Source organism: Mastigoproctus giganteus, chromosome 5 (assembly GCF_048544385.1).
Source record: "Mastigoproctus giganteus isolate SK-2022 chromosome 5, ASM4854438v1, whole genome shotgun sequence".
Lineage (NCBI taxonomy): Eukaryota > Metazoa > Arthropoda > Arachnida > Uropygi > Thelyphonidae > Mastigoproctus > Mastigoproctus giganteus.
In genome coordinates this window covers 96,421,443-96,438,054 of record NC_143579.1, presented here as the reverse complement: position 1 = coordinate 96,438,054, position 16,612 = coordinate 96,421,443, and the positions used below count along the sequence as shown (strand labels likewise).

General features: G+C 38.1%; 1 protein-coding gene across 1 annotated transcript in view; it reads left to right on the top strand.

The window, feature by feature from the left end:
- The window catches only part of LanA (laminin subunit alpha), a 1,178,005-nt gene that overhangs the window by 1,135,821 nt on the left and 25,572 nt on the right, over nucleotides 1–16,612 (top strand). Inside the window, exon 60 of the mRNA XM_090374120.1 lies at nucleotides 15,029–15,277. Coding sequence (XP_090230246.1) covers nucleotides 15,029–15,277 — 249 coding nt within the window. The remainder of the gene's footprint in view (nucleotides 1–15,028; nucleotides 15,278–16,612) is intronic.

Below are 16,612 nucleotides of genomic sequence, written 5' to 3'. Positions count from 1 at the left end.
AAATTACCAAGTCTCTGACAGGGAATACCGGAACATACACATATGCACAAGTTCCACCTTTGAGTCGAAAGGAATCATACTGCAAATAATTTGGGCAATTGAAATGAGCAGTAATTAAATCAACCGATAACTGAGATTCTGTCAGAAAAAGTGCGTGAGGTTTGGCAGACTGCAAGTGGAAATGGATGTCATTGAGATCAGAATTGAGACCACATATATTTGTCAAATGAACTAGGAAGTGTTTGGGAGGTTTAGATCTTTTCACAGATAAGCTTACTCTATTAGTTTGACAATTTGACATTCATGGTGTATTCAATAGTAAGGAAAAGTGTGGGGACATGCCCTCTGAATGTATGAAGAGGGCATGGCCCCCCCACTGTATGAAGTAATGAAATTTTTGGATATGGCCTACACATGGTAAGAATATACCCAGATCTTTGACATAATGTGGCCTCGACAAAATCCCCCCCCCCCCGTATACACACTACACGGACTCCCTCCAGTCACTATCTGGCAGAGTAGAGGAAGCAAGATTATACACTAGCTGATCTGGTGTACTAACTAGCGGCCGGCCTGTGAATACTGTTTTAGAGCTGTACCCTTGAAATGTAAGGAAGATTGGATTTTGCCATGATGTTCATTATAACCTCAAATGTCATCAGTCATACTGCATGATGGAAGAGATGGGGACGGGTTAATCAGAACTTAGCTCTGGAGACTAAACATGGGTTCCACCACTTCAAGCCTCCAATACTAGATAGGAAACTGTACTTTCAAGCACGTGGCCTTTCTTCGAACTGTCTGTTTGAAGAAGTTGAATATTCTCTGGTGTGTGTCATCTTTCATGGGGTGTGATTGACATACACAGATCTCTATAAAGATATCTGTGTATCTTTATAGAGCTCTCATCAGTTCTCACTTTGACTATGGTTTTCCAGTGTGTCTCTGCGAGAAAAGGTACTTTAGAGAGATTAAACACCATCCAGCACAGTGCTCAGAGAGTTGCTGTAAGGGCTTTCAGAACATCACCAGTTCAGAGTCTTTACAGCAAAGCCCACGAACCTCCCTTACATCTTCACAGAAAAGCATTACTTCTGCTATATGGTGCAAAAATTCGCAGTCTTCCCTCTCACCCTAGTTGGAGATGTCTATACAAAATCGAATGGGAGTCATTTTACAATAGTAAACCAAATGTAAACTGACCTGCTCCACTTAGATTTAAGGAACTTACTCAATCAGGAATATAGAAATTGGTAATATATTTTGGGATATGACACCACCAGATCCACCCTGGACAAATATGTGTGCAATATATGATGACTATTTTCAACAGTGGGGAAAGAATGCCTTATCTCCCTCCAATATCGTACAGTTACATGCTGCTTACCCTCTTTGTCATTCACAGCCCTGTGAAATCCACACAGATGGATCAAAAATTGCCAAGTAGGTGCTGCAATAATATTCCATTTACCACTTCTGTGTCATTACTGGTAGAATGCAGTATCTTCACTTCTGGGCTTTATGCTATGAACTTAGTTCTAGATCACATTATTGAACATATAATTCCGTCTGCTTCAATATACACTGACTCACTCAGTGCTGTCTCTGCTGTAAACAGTAATACCATCTCCTCTCACCCTGTAATTAAAATAAATCCATTCTAAATTACTTTGGTTTGACTCATTACCACTGTAATGAGTCAAACCAAAATAACAATCCAAACTGTGAAATTCTGCCAGATCCCAGAGCATTCTGGGATAATAGGAAATGAAAAAGCAGATCTTGCAGCCAAACAACTGGATACTTTACTTCTGTTTTACAGACTTGTCAATTTCCATATATTGATTTCAAACCCATCATCCTTAAAGCATGTTACAATAGCTGGTCAATAATCTGGAGAGGTTATCCAGGAAACAAACTTTACCAAATGAAACCAGATCTAAAGCTGTGGCCGTCCAGTTTCCAGAAAAGCAGATGAGAAGAAGAAATTTTAGGCAGGCTAAGAATTGGACATACTTGCCTCACACACCTTTTTCTATTAACAAATGACAGCGCTCCTCAATGCACATCATATCATGTACTAATGCACAGCCATCACTAACATTATTGCAGATTCTTGGAGATGACCCTAATAAGAAAGAACTCTTTACCTTCCTAAATAACATAGGAATATACCATAAAATATAACTGGTATTGCAATAACATTAGCATTTCCTATTAACCATTAGAAAGATACAATATGGCCCTAGCAGCCTGTGTATCGTTAAATCCTAACACAATAATAACAATCCTGGTGTGTAAACTTCCCATATTGTGATACCTACGTTCATCAATGAGGAAAGAAATCCCTGGCATACGAAAATATAAAACAAATGCATAAAAATGCACTAGGCTTTACATACCAACTAAGAAATATTGTTCAAGGTTTAGGCCTAAATGGATCTCAGATGAACTAATGAGACACATGGCAGAGAAGAAAAATGCATGGGATACATATAAATTAACACGTGACACAGAAGCCTATGATAGATATAAGCTGGTCTGTAACCAAGTTACAAGTTTGCTGTTTTTCTTTGCAAAGGATGCAAAGAAAAACAGCAAAGAGTTTTTTACTTATGTAAACTCTAGAAGGAAGGGGATGAATCAGATTGGTCCACTTGATATCGATGGTTCAACTGTTGATGATCCTGCTCAGGTAGCTAACAAACTAAATGAATATTTTGCATCGACATTCACACATGAGGAGTTATTCAGCGAGGGGAATGCCAGAGGTGTATTCAACTCTGGCAGTAAGCTAGATAATCTTGTAATAACTGAGAGGAAAGTGGAGGAGACATTTTTGAAGATAAACACAAGAAAGGCCTGGGGTGGATGGGATCTATCCAGTTATATTAAAGGAGGCAGCAAAGGAAGTAAGCAAACCCTTAACCATAATTATGAGAGCTTCCTTGGATTCAGGGGAGGTACCCATAGACTGGAGATGTGCAAATGTGACCCCAATTCATAAAGGAGGATCAAAGGCTGACACAAGTAATTATAGACCTGTAAGTTTAACTACTGTTCTAGGAAAATTAATGGAGGCACTGGTTAAAGAAGCACTGCAGGATCATCTAGACAAGACTTCAGTTATAGCTCGGACACAGCATGGTTTTGTTAAGGGGAAGTCTTGCCTGACCAATTTGATTGGATACTATGATGCAGTCATAAAAGAGCTGGATGCAGGGAATAACTTTGATATTATATACTTGGATCTTAGAAGGGCTTTTGATACTGTTGCACCTGGAAGACTGCTGCACAAATTGGAGCAGTGTGGCATTGGAGGCAAATTGCTGCTGTGAATAAAGGGGTGGTTGAGGGGGAGAAGACAGAGAGTGGTAATCAATGGACACTGCTCATCGTGAACTAGTGTTATTAGTGGAGTCCCTCTGGGTTCAGTGTTGGGTCCATTATTGTTTTCTGTATTTATAAATAATATTGATGATGGTATATCAAGCTTAATGTCCAAGTTTGCAGACGATACAAAGGTTGGCAGGGTTGTTAAGGACACTACTGACGCTATGCTGCTGCAACAGCATTAGCATTAGCATTAGTAGAGGCATATGATGCAAGAAAGCAAGCTTATTCAGCATCAGCCAAAATAAAAGAAAAAAAAAAAAAAAGAAAAACAACCACTACTCCCATTTCACCCCTCAATTCGTTCGAAATACCTGTCCAGCTGAGCCTTAAATTTGTTTAGGCTATCAACTTCAACAACAAGCGATGGAAGTCTATTCCACAAACCAACTGCCCGCTGGCTAAAGGCGAATTTCCGCACATCTATCCGACATCCGTCCTTCCTCAATTTGAATTTATGCCCTCTCAGGTGATTATTCTGAGCAAGAGGAAGAATTCCATCGGCATTGAGCATGCTCAAGCCATTCAAAGCCTTGTACACCTCTATCAGATCACCTCGGCGATGCCTAGTCTCCAGGCTCTGTAATTTGCAAAACTTAAGCCTTTCTTCGTAAGAGCAACCCTTTGTTCCATTCACTAATCTTGTTGCCCTTCTCTGTACTCGTTCCAGCAGCTCTACATCCTTCTTGAAATGAGGCCTCCAGACCTGTATACAGTACTCAAGGTGTGGCCTGACCAATGCCTTATACAAGGGAATAATCACATCCCTGTCCCTGCTAGAAAAATTCCTGTATATCATTGACAAGACACCATGAGCTACTCTTGCAGCTCGTCTGCACTGCTCAGAGAACTTCATATCTGCCTGCACAATTACCCCCAGGTCCTTTTCATTCTCTACCACTGTCAGCGTAGTACCACAGAGTTGATACGTTGATCTGGGGTTACTGTTTCCCATATGTAGTACTTTACATTTGTCAATGTTAAACTTCATTTGCCACCTCTCAGCCCATCTGCTCAACCTTTCCAGATCCTGTTGCAGCAGCATAGTATCAGTAGTGTCCTTAACAACCCTGCCAACCTTTGTATCGTCTGCAAACTTGGACATTAAGCCTGATACACCATCATCAATATCATTTATAAATACAGAAAACAACAATGGACCCAACACTGAACCCTGAGGAACTCCACTAATAACATTAGTCCACGTTGAGCAGTGTCCATTGATTACCACTCTCTGTCTTCTGCCACTCAACCATCCCTTTATCCATAGCAGCAATTTGCCTCGAATGCCACACTTCTCCAATTTGTGCAGCAGTCTTCCATGCGCAACAGTATCAAAAGCCTTTCTAAGATCCAAATATATAATATCAAAGTTATTCCCTGCATCCAGTTCTTTTGTGACTACATCATAGTATCCAATCAAATTGGTCAGACAAGACCTGCCCTTAACAAACCCATGCTATGTCTGAGCTATAACTGAATTCTTGTCCAGATGATCCTGCAGTGTTTCTTTAACCAGTGCTTCCATTAATTTTCCTGGAACCGAAGTTAAACTAACAGGTCTATAATTACTTGTGTCAGCCTTTGATCCTCCTTTGTGAATTGGGGTTACATTTGCACATCTCCAGTCCATGGGTACCTCCCCTGAGTCCAAAGAAGCTCTCATAATTATGGCTAGGGGTTTGCTTACTTCCTTTGCTGCCTCCTTTAATATAACTGGATAGATCCCATCCACCCCGGGTGCCTTTTTTATGTTTATCCTCAACAATTTCTCCTCCACTTTCCTCTCAGTTATTAGAAAATCATCTAGCTCACTGCCAATGTTTACTTCACCTACGACATTCCCCTTCCTGAATAACTCCTCATGTGTGAATGTAGATGCAAAATACTCGTTTAGATTGTTAGCCACCTGAGCTGGATCCTCAACTGTTGAACCATCAACATCCAGTGGACCAATCTGATTCATCCCTTTCCTTCTTGAGTTTAAATAGGTAAAGAACTCTTTTCTGTTTTTCTTTGCATCCTTTGCCAAGGATTTCTCATAATCTGCCTTTGCCTGCCTAATCTCCTTTGTGACTTGGTTACAGACCAACTTATATCTATCATAGGCTTCCACGTCACCCATTAATTTGTATGTATCCCATGCATTTTTCTTCTCTGCCATATGTCTCATTAGTTCATCTGACAACCATTTAGGCCTGAACCTTGAACAATATTTCTTGGTTGGTATGTAAAGCCTGGTAGCTTCCAAGATTAGTTCCTTGAATGCTTCCCATTTTGAATTTGCTGTTGGTAACATCATCAGTTGGTCCCACCCTATAGAATTTAAATACTGTCTCAGACCAGCATAGTCTCCTTTACGAAAGCAAAAACCCTTCCCTTTACCTCTGATGGTAGTTACCTCCTTGAGTAAATCCCACTTCAGCACACTGTGATCACTGCCACCCAGTGGTTCATTTATCTGCAGATTCCTAATGCATGAAGAATCACTACTGATAATCAGATCAAGAGTATTACTCCCTCTAGTTGCCTCCCGAACATGCTGGTGTAGAAAACAATCATCCAATAAATCCACAAAAGCCTTGCTAGTGTGTGAGTGACCAACCCACAAATTCCAGTCAATATCTGGGAAATTAAAATCCCCCATTATAAGACTCTCTGATTTACTGGCCCACTCTATTTCCCTGTACAGTATCTTATTATACTCATCAGAGTCATTAGGCCTATAGCACACTCCTACTCTCAATTTTGATTTACCTATGCTTATGTCACACCAAACTGACTCAACACTGCACTGTCCAGCGATGTCAACTGGCTTCACTTCCTTGGATTTTATGTGTTTTTTAACTAATAGCATAACCCCTCCTCCCTTCCTATCCTGTCTATCCTTTCTGTAGACGTTGTACTCCCCAAATTCCAGTTCTGCATTCCTTATATCTGTGTGACACCACGTCTCTGATATCCCAACAATATCTGCCTTTGATGTTTTGAGTAATACCTCAAATTCATCAAATTTATTTACTAAACTCCTAGCATTAGTGTACACGCAAGTATACATGCACCTGTTTCTATTCTTAGCTACCCTAACACAACCCATGTGTTTACTTGTACCGCAATGACTTCCAGCAGTCTCTGAAATATCCTGCATCTTGTTTTTCAGGCTTCTGCTCATTCCAATAGAAGCAGTGCAAGAATCTCTTTCACCTCTGCCCGTGGCTACTGTTAATCCATTAGTCTTTGTCTCCCCCCAAGCTAGCAGTTTTTCGACCCACCTAACACTGCCTCGATAGCATCAGCAAATATTCTTGCACCCTTTTCTATTTAAGTGTATCCCATCCCTGTAGAAGCAATCTCTCCTGTTAACAGGATCTGGAAAGGTTGAGCAGATGGGCTGAGAGGTGGCAAATGAAGTTTAACATTGACAAATGTAAAGTACTACGTATGGGAAACAGCAACCCCAGAGCAACATATCAACTCTGTGGTACTACACTGACAGTGGTAGAGAATGAAAAGGACCTGGGAGTAATTGTGCAGGCAGATATGAAGTTCTCTGAGCAGTGCAGACGGGCTACAAGAGTAGCTCATGGTGTCTTGTCAATGATATACAGGAATTTTTCTAGCAGGGATAAGGAGGTGATTATTCCCTTGTATAAAGCAATTTGTTTGTTTTGTTTTTTGGTTTTTAGGAGCATTAGCAACTAAGGCCATATTGCTCCAGGATATGCGGTGGTCATTCCCTGACCTTTCCGCATCCTCCATATTTGGTGGTGACGGGCTCGAACCCCGGTCTAATCAAGAAGCGTGTGCTACGCACTGCTGCTCCTTCCCACCTGGCTACGGAGGCGCTGTATAAAGCAATGGTCAGGCCACACCTTGAGTACTGTATACAGGTCTGGAAGCCTCATTTCAAGAAGGATGTAGAGCTGCTGGAACGAGTACAGAGAAGGGCAACAAGATTAGGGAATGGAACAAAGGGTTGCTCTTACAAAGAAAGGCTTAAGTTTTGAAAATTACAGTGTCTGGAGACTAGGCACCGGCGAGGTGATCTGATAGAGGTGTATAAAGCCTTGAATGGTTTGAGCATGCTCAATGCCGATGGGATTCTTCCTCTTGCTCCGAATAATCACCTGAGAGAGCATAAATTCAAATTGAAGAAAGACAGATGTAGGATAGATGTGCAGAAATTTGCCTTTAGCCAGCAGGTAGTTGGTTGGTGGAACAGATTTCCATCCCTTGTCGTGGAAGTTGATAGCCTAAATAAATTTAAGGCTCAGCTGGACAGGTATTTCGAAGGAACGGAGGGGTGAAGTGGAAATTTTTTTTTTTTTTTTTTTTTGGCTGATGCTGCATAAGCTTGCTTTCTTGCATCATATGCCTCTACTAATGCTAAGAACATGCCTAAACAATATGGAAAGCTGCCTAATATATACAGATGGCTCAAAAACAGGTTCTGCCATTGGTGCTGTGGCTGTCTTTCCTTCTTTTACTCCTTATCACCCCTGGTTGAATGCTTCAGTTACACTGCAGTATTGTACGCAATTAACCCTAGAGAAAATTAACAATTTCGCCAATGCTAGCAGTTTAAAATACACTGATTCCATGAGTGCTGTGTCTGCACTCATGGAATATTCAGTATTTCATCCCATCATTAAAAAATCCTTTCCTGTTTAAACCATCTATGGAATAAAAATCATTTGATGAAATTTTGCTGGATCTCAGGACATACTTGTATCACAGGTAATGAAAGAGCAGATCAGGCAGCCAAACAACCAAATAGTACAGCACCAGCAATTTACCAAGTACCGTACATGGATTATTTGAAACATATAAAAGACATCTGTACATTTCAGTGGTCAGAAATATGGAAGTCACAAAGGAATAACAAATTGTCCCAAATCAAAGAGGAACCAGCATTATGGAATTCCAGCTTCAGACAAAAATAGACAGGAAGAAGTTGTACTAGCAAGACTAAGGATAGGACATATGCACCTAACCTATATGTTTCTATTCGTGGGGGATGACCCACCCCATTGCACTCATTGTACATTACCACTTACAGTCAAGCATATATTTTTAGATTGTCCTCACTGTTCCCATTTCAGAAAAAATACTTTCCACTCTCACTCACAACTGCAAGAACCATTATCGCTTACCTACATGATTGGAAATAGTGCCAACCTACTGAACTGTATACCTTTCTGAAACAAATACATATATATGAATTCCTCTGATGCCAAAATGGAAAAAATATTATTACTTTAGGATAATAATATAGGAACTGGCACATTTTGGCCTCAGCTGCCCTTGTTCCCTTAAACACCAATACCTATTGGTTGATACAGCGAGTTGTAAACATTCTGAGACTGATGAATCTAACATCATTTGGCAGTAAAAGTCACCCCACATGCAACATTAAATACCTCCAGGGAGTAATTGCAGAGTGGGATCTGATGAACGTAACAGAAGCCGAACTGGTCCAGGAACTGAAACATCAAAAAGTGATTCAAGCCAACCGCATCATGATTAGGAAAGATGGAGATCTTATTCCCAACTGCAACATCATACTGACATTCGAAACACATATCTTACCAGCTAGGGTCAAAGCTGGCTATCTCAATTGCAGAGTACGACCTTATATTCCAAATCCTATAAGATGCTACAAGTGCCAAAAATTTGGCCACTCACAAATGGCTTGTCAAGGAGATCCAGTTTGTCCAAACTGTGGGTCAAAAGAACATTCACAAACTGACTGTGATGCTAAAACACCGCACTGTCTTAATTGCAAAGGCACACATCCAGCCTAATCCAAATCATGTGATCTCTGGAAAACAGAAAAAAATCCAAAAGTATAGGGTAGAACAAAAAGTTACTTACCAAGAGGCAAAAAAAAAAGCAAATTACGCTGAATGCATCCAAGAACACATATGTAGAGCAGAAATGCAAAAATACCAATCAACGCAACACAAACTGAAGTCTCAGTGCCCCTCCAACCATATCGATTGCAGATTGGGCCCAATATACTATCATCATCGATGAAACTGACTCCTAAGGAGCAAAAAGTAGTAGACAGAGTCAACAACACCCCATTCACAGTTCCACCAACTACACCACATAGACCGTCAGATAATACAAAATTGAAAACCGATTCAGATCCAAATAAGAAGACAAACAGTATCACATTAGTAAACATGGATACCAACAGTAATAACTAGTTTCTAGTTTCTGTGTATAACTGTGTACATAACTAATTTCTGCAATGGTTTACAAGTTTTATATTCGATCTATATACCCCTATATTCGATCAGTATCAAATACCTCAATCCTATCAACAGATTGTGCATGTTTAACCCGTAATTACACACACTGCAAGGTAGCCAACCTTGACCCAGGAAGATAGACAGTCCCCCACCCGGCTCTTCCGGCCCATCTGTGATTCCCAGAATTTTATTTTCCGAGTGGAGTCTGGGAGACTCCTGTGTGTAGTTACGTGTTAAACTTGTCTGAGCATGCACTCACTTGTTTGTACAGTCCACTCAACCACAGAGCCTATATAAGTGGCACATCCCTTATGCGGTCACAGTATGCCTGTAAAAACCGTCTTGAGCTCTCATTGTGTGTTAGTTTTCTTTTAGTATGACAACCAGAAAGTGTATGAACAGTCCCGACATATTTTGTTACATACGTGGTTGTTTTGTTTCTGTAAAGCAGAGGCGAAATATTACCGATTTTGTAAAAAAATCGTATTACGCATACTTTGACATAAAACTAGGGATCAGGATAAATCGTGGGCACCGCATAAAGTATGCCATACATGTGTCGAACATCTTAGAAAATGGAGTCAAGGAAAAAAGGTGTGCTTGCCATTTGCTATTCCTATGGTGTGGCGCGAGCCAGTAAGCCATGCTGAATGTTACTTTTGTGTATGTGACGTTAAAGGTTGCAATTCAAAAAATGAAAAGGACTTCAAATATCCAGATCTACCGTCAGCCATAAGACCGGTTCCACATGGACCTGATCTGCCTGTAAAACCTCTACCAGAAACTTTGGAGTCCACATTTTCTTCCACCGAAGAAGAAGCTAAAGAGGTTAGTGAAGAGGAATGTTATCAACCAGAAAATATTTTAACTTAATGCCACAGCAATTCATGCAAGTCGAACTGAACGATTTAGTAAGGGACTTAGGTCTTCCAAAGTATGCTGCTGAAATTCTGGGATCCAGACTTCAAGCGAAGAACTTACTTCCTCCAAGTACATCATTTTCCTGGTACAGAAATCATGAAAGGGAGTTTATACAGTATTTTTCACAAGAAGGTCCTCTCGTATATTGCAGTGATACCACTGGTTTAATAAGTGCCTTAGGAGCTCATCATATGATCCTAGTGAATGGAGACTATTTATAGACTTTTCTAAGACTAGTTTAAAAGGTGTTCTTTTGTATAATGGAGATAAGTACACATCTGTGACAGTTGCTCATTCAGTCTACTTAAAAGAAACTTATGACAATCTAAAGTTGCTTCTGGAGAAAATTAAATATCAAGATCACGAATGGCAACTATGTATGTTGTTGGGGCAACAGGATGGGTACACTAAAATGCCATGCTTTATTTGTGAATGGGATAGCAGAGCTAAAGTGCTGCATTGAACAAAGAAGCAATGGCCTCAGAGGCACAAATCTTACACCGGGGTCAAAAAATATTGTGCACGAAAGTTTGGTGAATCCAGATAAAATATTTTTACCTCCACTGCAAATCAAGTTAGACAATTTGTTAAAGCATTGAATAAGGATGGCAACTGCTTTAAGTACCTTTGCAGTAAATTTCCTGGTTTATCTGACGCAGAACTTAAGAAGGAGGGTATCTTGATTGGTTCCCAAATTAGAAAATTGGTTTTAGATGGTCAGTTTGAAACTACTATGACCGATATTGAAAGGGAAGCCTGGATTGCTTTTAAAAGTGTAATGGAAAACTTTCTAGGAAATCATAAATCACAGGATTATGAGAAAATTGTTCAAAATGTGCTTGAAAAGCTTCGCAATATGAGCATCAAAATTCACTTTTTGCATGCCCATCTTGATTTTTTCCCCGAAAATCTTGCACAGATGAGCAAAGAACAAGGGGAGAGATTCCATCAGGACATAAAGGAAATGGAGCAGAGGTACCAGGGAAGGTGGAATACAAGCATGATGGCCGACTACTGCTGGTGTTTAAAAAGAGAGAAACCTGGCAATATACATAAAAGAAAAACGATTAAACATTCTTTTCAAACAAAGAGACGAAGGTCTGATTAATGAAAGTTTCAGAATTTTGATTAATACTTGTTAGTATTTATGTATTTTTTGATATATGAAAATGTAATCCTATCAATTTGTCATTACTAAATACAATAAAGTTATATACTTTCGTAAAAAACAATACTTTTTTATTTCTTATATTTTGATGTATCTGGATGTGATTGAAAAAATCTGTCATATTTGAAATCACTGCAACATATTTCGGCAGTAGAACCTATTGAAATTCAAACCCCAGTAAACAAACTTAAATTTGTAAACGAGCATTATTGGTGGAACGAAGAGTGTAAGGGTACAAAAAAAGAAAGAAACCGAGAATGAAATTTGTTTCGTAAACATCCTACCACCATCAATCTCATAAACTGCAAGAGACTTAGAGCCAAGGCCCTTCAAATTAGGAAAAAAGCTAAAAGTGATTCTTGGATTTGATTTTCAAGCTCAATTAATAAAAATACTGATACAAGAATAATATGAAGAAAAATAAAATAGTTAAATGGCAAATTTCCTCCATTATCCTCTCCACTTCTGAACTGGAATGGGCAGAAGCTTTCTACTTCTGCAGAGATTGCTAATGCCCTAGGGACTGTATTCTCACAGTTGTCTGCCTGAACAGCGTATGATCCATCATTCCAGAAAATCAAAGTAACAACCGAAAAATCTCATCTGAACTTCAGACCTACCTCTTCTTTATCCTACAATCAACCACTTATGTTGCTTGAACTTCAAGAAGCCATATCTACCTCAAAACACAGTGCTGCAGGCCCCGACAGAATATATTACATAATGCTCCAACACTTAGACAATAAATCAATCTCTTCATTGCTGATTTCAATCGCATCTTCCTTGAACATTCTTTCCCCAGTTCCTGGCATCACTCCTATATACTGGCAATTCCCAAACCAGGGAAAGATCATTCTATTCCTGAAAACTATAGACCCATTTCTCTCACCAGCTGCTTAAGTAAAACTCTAGAAAAAATAATTCACATCGACTTACTTGGTTTCTTGACTCTAAAAATAGTGTATGCCCAAGGAACAGAGTCATGGGGATAGCATTTTATCCATAGTAAAGTTATGTGATGATAGTCAAATTGCCTGGACCTGTTTGACAGTTTGGCTTTTAGGTCTTTTTTTTATTATTATTATTATTATTTTATTTTGTTATTATTTTTCTTTTTGTGTGTGTTGGACCATGAATTCTGAATTAAATGATCTAACATGCCACACACAGAATCTTCATGAGCACGTATTCCAGCAGAACACTTCTGTGTTTTGCTATCTTCTGTGATGTATTCAACTTATGTGAACTTCTTGTGTGGATTTCTCAATGAAAAAAAACTGAATAAGGTGCAAAGACAACAAATTTTCTGGTTTTTTGCCAAAATTTTGGTGTCTTTGTACAGAAATCTTAGTGACAAGATTTGTTGTCCTCGCACCTTATTCAGCTTCTTTCGTTGTCTCAGTTACATGTTATAGTATTGTGTATATGTATATAAACATAAATAGAATAAATGTATAAATAAACATACGCACTTTATTCATTCAGTGAATCACCTGTCTTACACGTGGCTTCATTGCAGTAATGTTCTCACCATAAATTCTTAGGAATCCCCCCCCCATTCAAAATTTCAAATGAGGTTGCCAATGTTGAACTTAAGAAAAAAGGTGTGTGTGTGTGCTAAGTAACATAATTTCAGAATGATGGAAATCAGTTCAAGGAAAGACAAATAAATCTTCATTCATAAGCAATATTTAAAAAGTGTTATGAATGAATAGTTTATAATGAATGAGTTATTAATCAAAAGGTAAATTTAGGTAACTAATGCAGAGAAGTGTGGTGAATAAAGAATAAAGTGAGGTGAATAAAATTAATATAGTTTATAAAATTTCAGAATATGTCTTGCTACACAGTTCACATATCATAACACCTTAGCAAGCCTTATCAAGGGAACAAATGTAGATGGTAACAAGTAGTTAAATTATCTCCAAAGTTTCCATTTTTTTCAGTATGCTTTTTAGTATGTAAGTATGAAGGTGACTCCAAAACTTTTTGCATTCAATGCAAAATAATAAAAATAAATAGTACCATTAAAAAAGTTTTATGAAGGCAAATCCAAGATTATTTATGATACTATTACAGGTGATGAAACTCAATTATACAATTTTTATCCAGGAACAAAGCAACAATCAACCGATTGGTGCTCTCAAACAACCCCTCCACCAAGCCAGAAGTGTTGGAAAACAAATGGCCACTTGTTTCTTCAGAAAAAGTGGATTTTTATAAATTATAAAGCTGGAAGATCGAAAGACTGTCAACAGTAAGAGGTATAGTACTAAATGTCTTCCTAAAGTGTTTGAAAAAATCATTCAAAACAGACCCAAAAAAAGACAACTTAAAGGGATCTTGCTTCACCATGATAATGCGAGGGCTCACACTTCGGCTCCTACATTAGACTTTTAAGCCATTTCTGGTGTTCAATTAGTCGCCGATCCACCTTATTCTCCAGGCTTAACACATTATGATTTCTTTTTATTTCCAAAAGTTAAAATTTTACTGAAAGAGAAAAAATTTGAGAGGGATGAGAAGCTTTCAGGCCTTCATCGATGGAATAAATATGATCTTCAAAGAAGACTGGTCAAACTGCTTTGATAGTTGGTTCAGAAGGATGAAACTTATATAGATGCTAAGGATGAATACACTGAGAAACTGAGGCGCCTCCGTAGCCAGGTGGGAAGGAGCATCAGTGCGTAGCACACGCTTCTTGATTAGACCGGGGTTCGAGCCCGTCACCACCAAATACGGAGGATGCGGAAAGGTCAGGGAATATGACCACCGCATTTCCTGGAGCAATATGGCCTTAGTTGCTAATGCTCCTAAAAACCAAACAACACACACTGAGAAACTGTAAAAATTTGAAGTATATAACTTTAATAAAATTATATGATTGCAAAAAATTTTGGAGTAACCCTTGTATTATTCTTAAAAATTTGAATTTATGAAATACTTTTAATACATTCACTGCTTCTTGAATGCAAATATGTGGCTTCAGATTTTATTCCCCTTGAAGGGGAAACCACCCTACTTTTAAAACTTTTTCTTTCAATCTGACAGAAGAAAATCTGGATATTTTTTTTCAAGCAACCTTCACCAGAGGTTGATTAATTCAGTTATAGTGAAGAAGAAAGCCTAAAATGTTTCTGGCCTTTCCGGTCCAGATTGGCTCTATCCCATGGTTTTCATCCCAGATTTGAAACCACAGTCAGAAAGCCAGCAGAGAAAGTGTTAATAGCAAATTTTCTTGTCTGCTGACATTGCTTGAAAATAAGAAAGGATAACATTTCTCTTTCAGATGATCGTTACAGAGTGGGAGAGAGGGTATCCATTACACTAGATGTAAAACCCCGTAACTTATCAGGCATTCTGATGGCAGTTCACCATAAAAGTAGAACAAAAAAGGAATTTAAAGACTATCTTGTATTGCAGATGGTAGAAGGAAAAGTTATCTTTACCGTAGATAATGGTGCTGGGAATATAACTGCCTTGTATACCCCCCCAACTGACCACTATCTCTGTGATGGCAGTTGGCATACCATTCAAGGTAAATAAGTTAAATTTATTATATCTTTACTGACTTTACCGTATTAAAATGTAAAAACAGTATTAACTAAGGAAGCTACTTATCAAGATGCACATTCCTTAGTTCTGAATTTAAGCCTAAATATTAATCTGTGATTTGAATGGTCTGACATAAGTTCATTAAGAAAATATTCAGATAAAAACACTTTATAATTTAAGCAAGAAGCTAAACCAGCCTTATATTATATGCTTCTTTCTCAGCACACAAGTAGGATCTTTCATTTACTAGCTGAAGAATTTAAAGAAACTGGTATCAGATGATGATACTATATAGTACAATGTAATGTTTCCAGAATCATCCCACTATCATCGACAAGACAGAAATATTATACAAGAAAATTAACAAAGAAATAGGACAAAATGGAAAGTCATATAAACACAAAATGGAAATAGCATGTTATTTTGTATTTGTTAATTTCTTGATAAAATTACATATTACAGAGTCATAATCTTCATCTTACATGTATGAATATCATTGTAATCTGAATACAGAAAAACCTTGTTAATACAGTATCAGTTTATACAAAGTACATCTCATTCTGCTTCAAAGAGAGTAAGCATGCTTATGTTAAAAAATTTGTTTAATACAAAATGCAGTCAATATGTATTACAAAGTTAATGTTTACACCATGGATAGTACAACCATACTTTTAGATACATTTAGTATAAAGTATGTTGCTTCACCAGTTAAGTCTGAAATATGAAGGGTGCTAAAACAAGTTGCATAATTTGCACTACAGCTGTGGGCTTCAGTGTAATAAAATAAAATAAATAAATCTTCTGTTTATACTTCAGGATGACCACATAAAGTCAGAGGAGTTCACACTTGATAAAGAGAATACAATAATATCACTGCATTTTGTAGTCATGCAGGTTTGAACCATGGTCACTTAAGCACATGTACTTTAAACATGGAGTTATTGTATGCAAGTGAGATTTTCACATTTTGAAAACCACTTATTTTTTATTAAACATTTGGGTTTGCATCAAAATTGAAAATTCCAATTTTTCAAAATTGATAAAAAGTAAAAACAAAATGAGGTACACTTGTATACTACACTCAGAATCATTGAAAATGTTGATAAGATGGAGCACACCAAAACTTAAATTGCAAAGCAGTTTAACATTCCTACACCAGTGTTATCAGTGGTGTTAAACACCCAGAAGGAAATAGCAGATGCTTCTGAAGCTGGAATGGCACTAAAAATACGTAAACATATATATGGTGCAAAGCATAAAGATCTTTAAGAAAGACTACTGAAATGGTTCCACCAGATTCAAGCATCGAATTTACCAA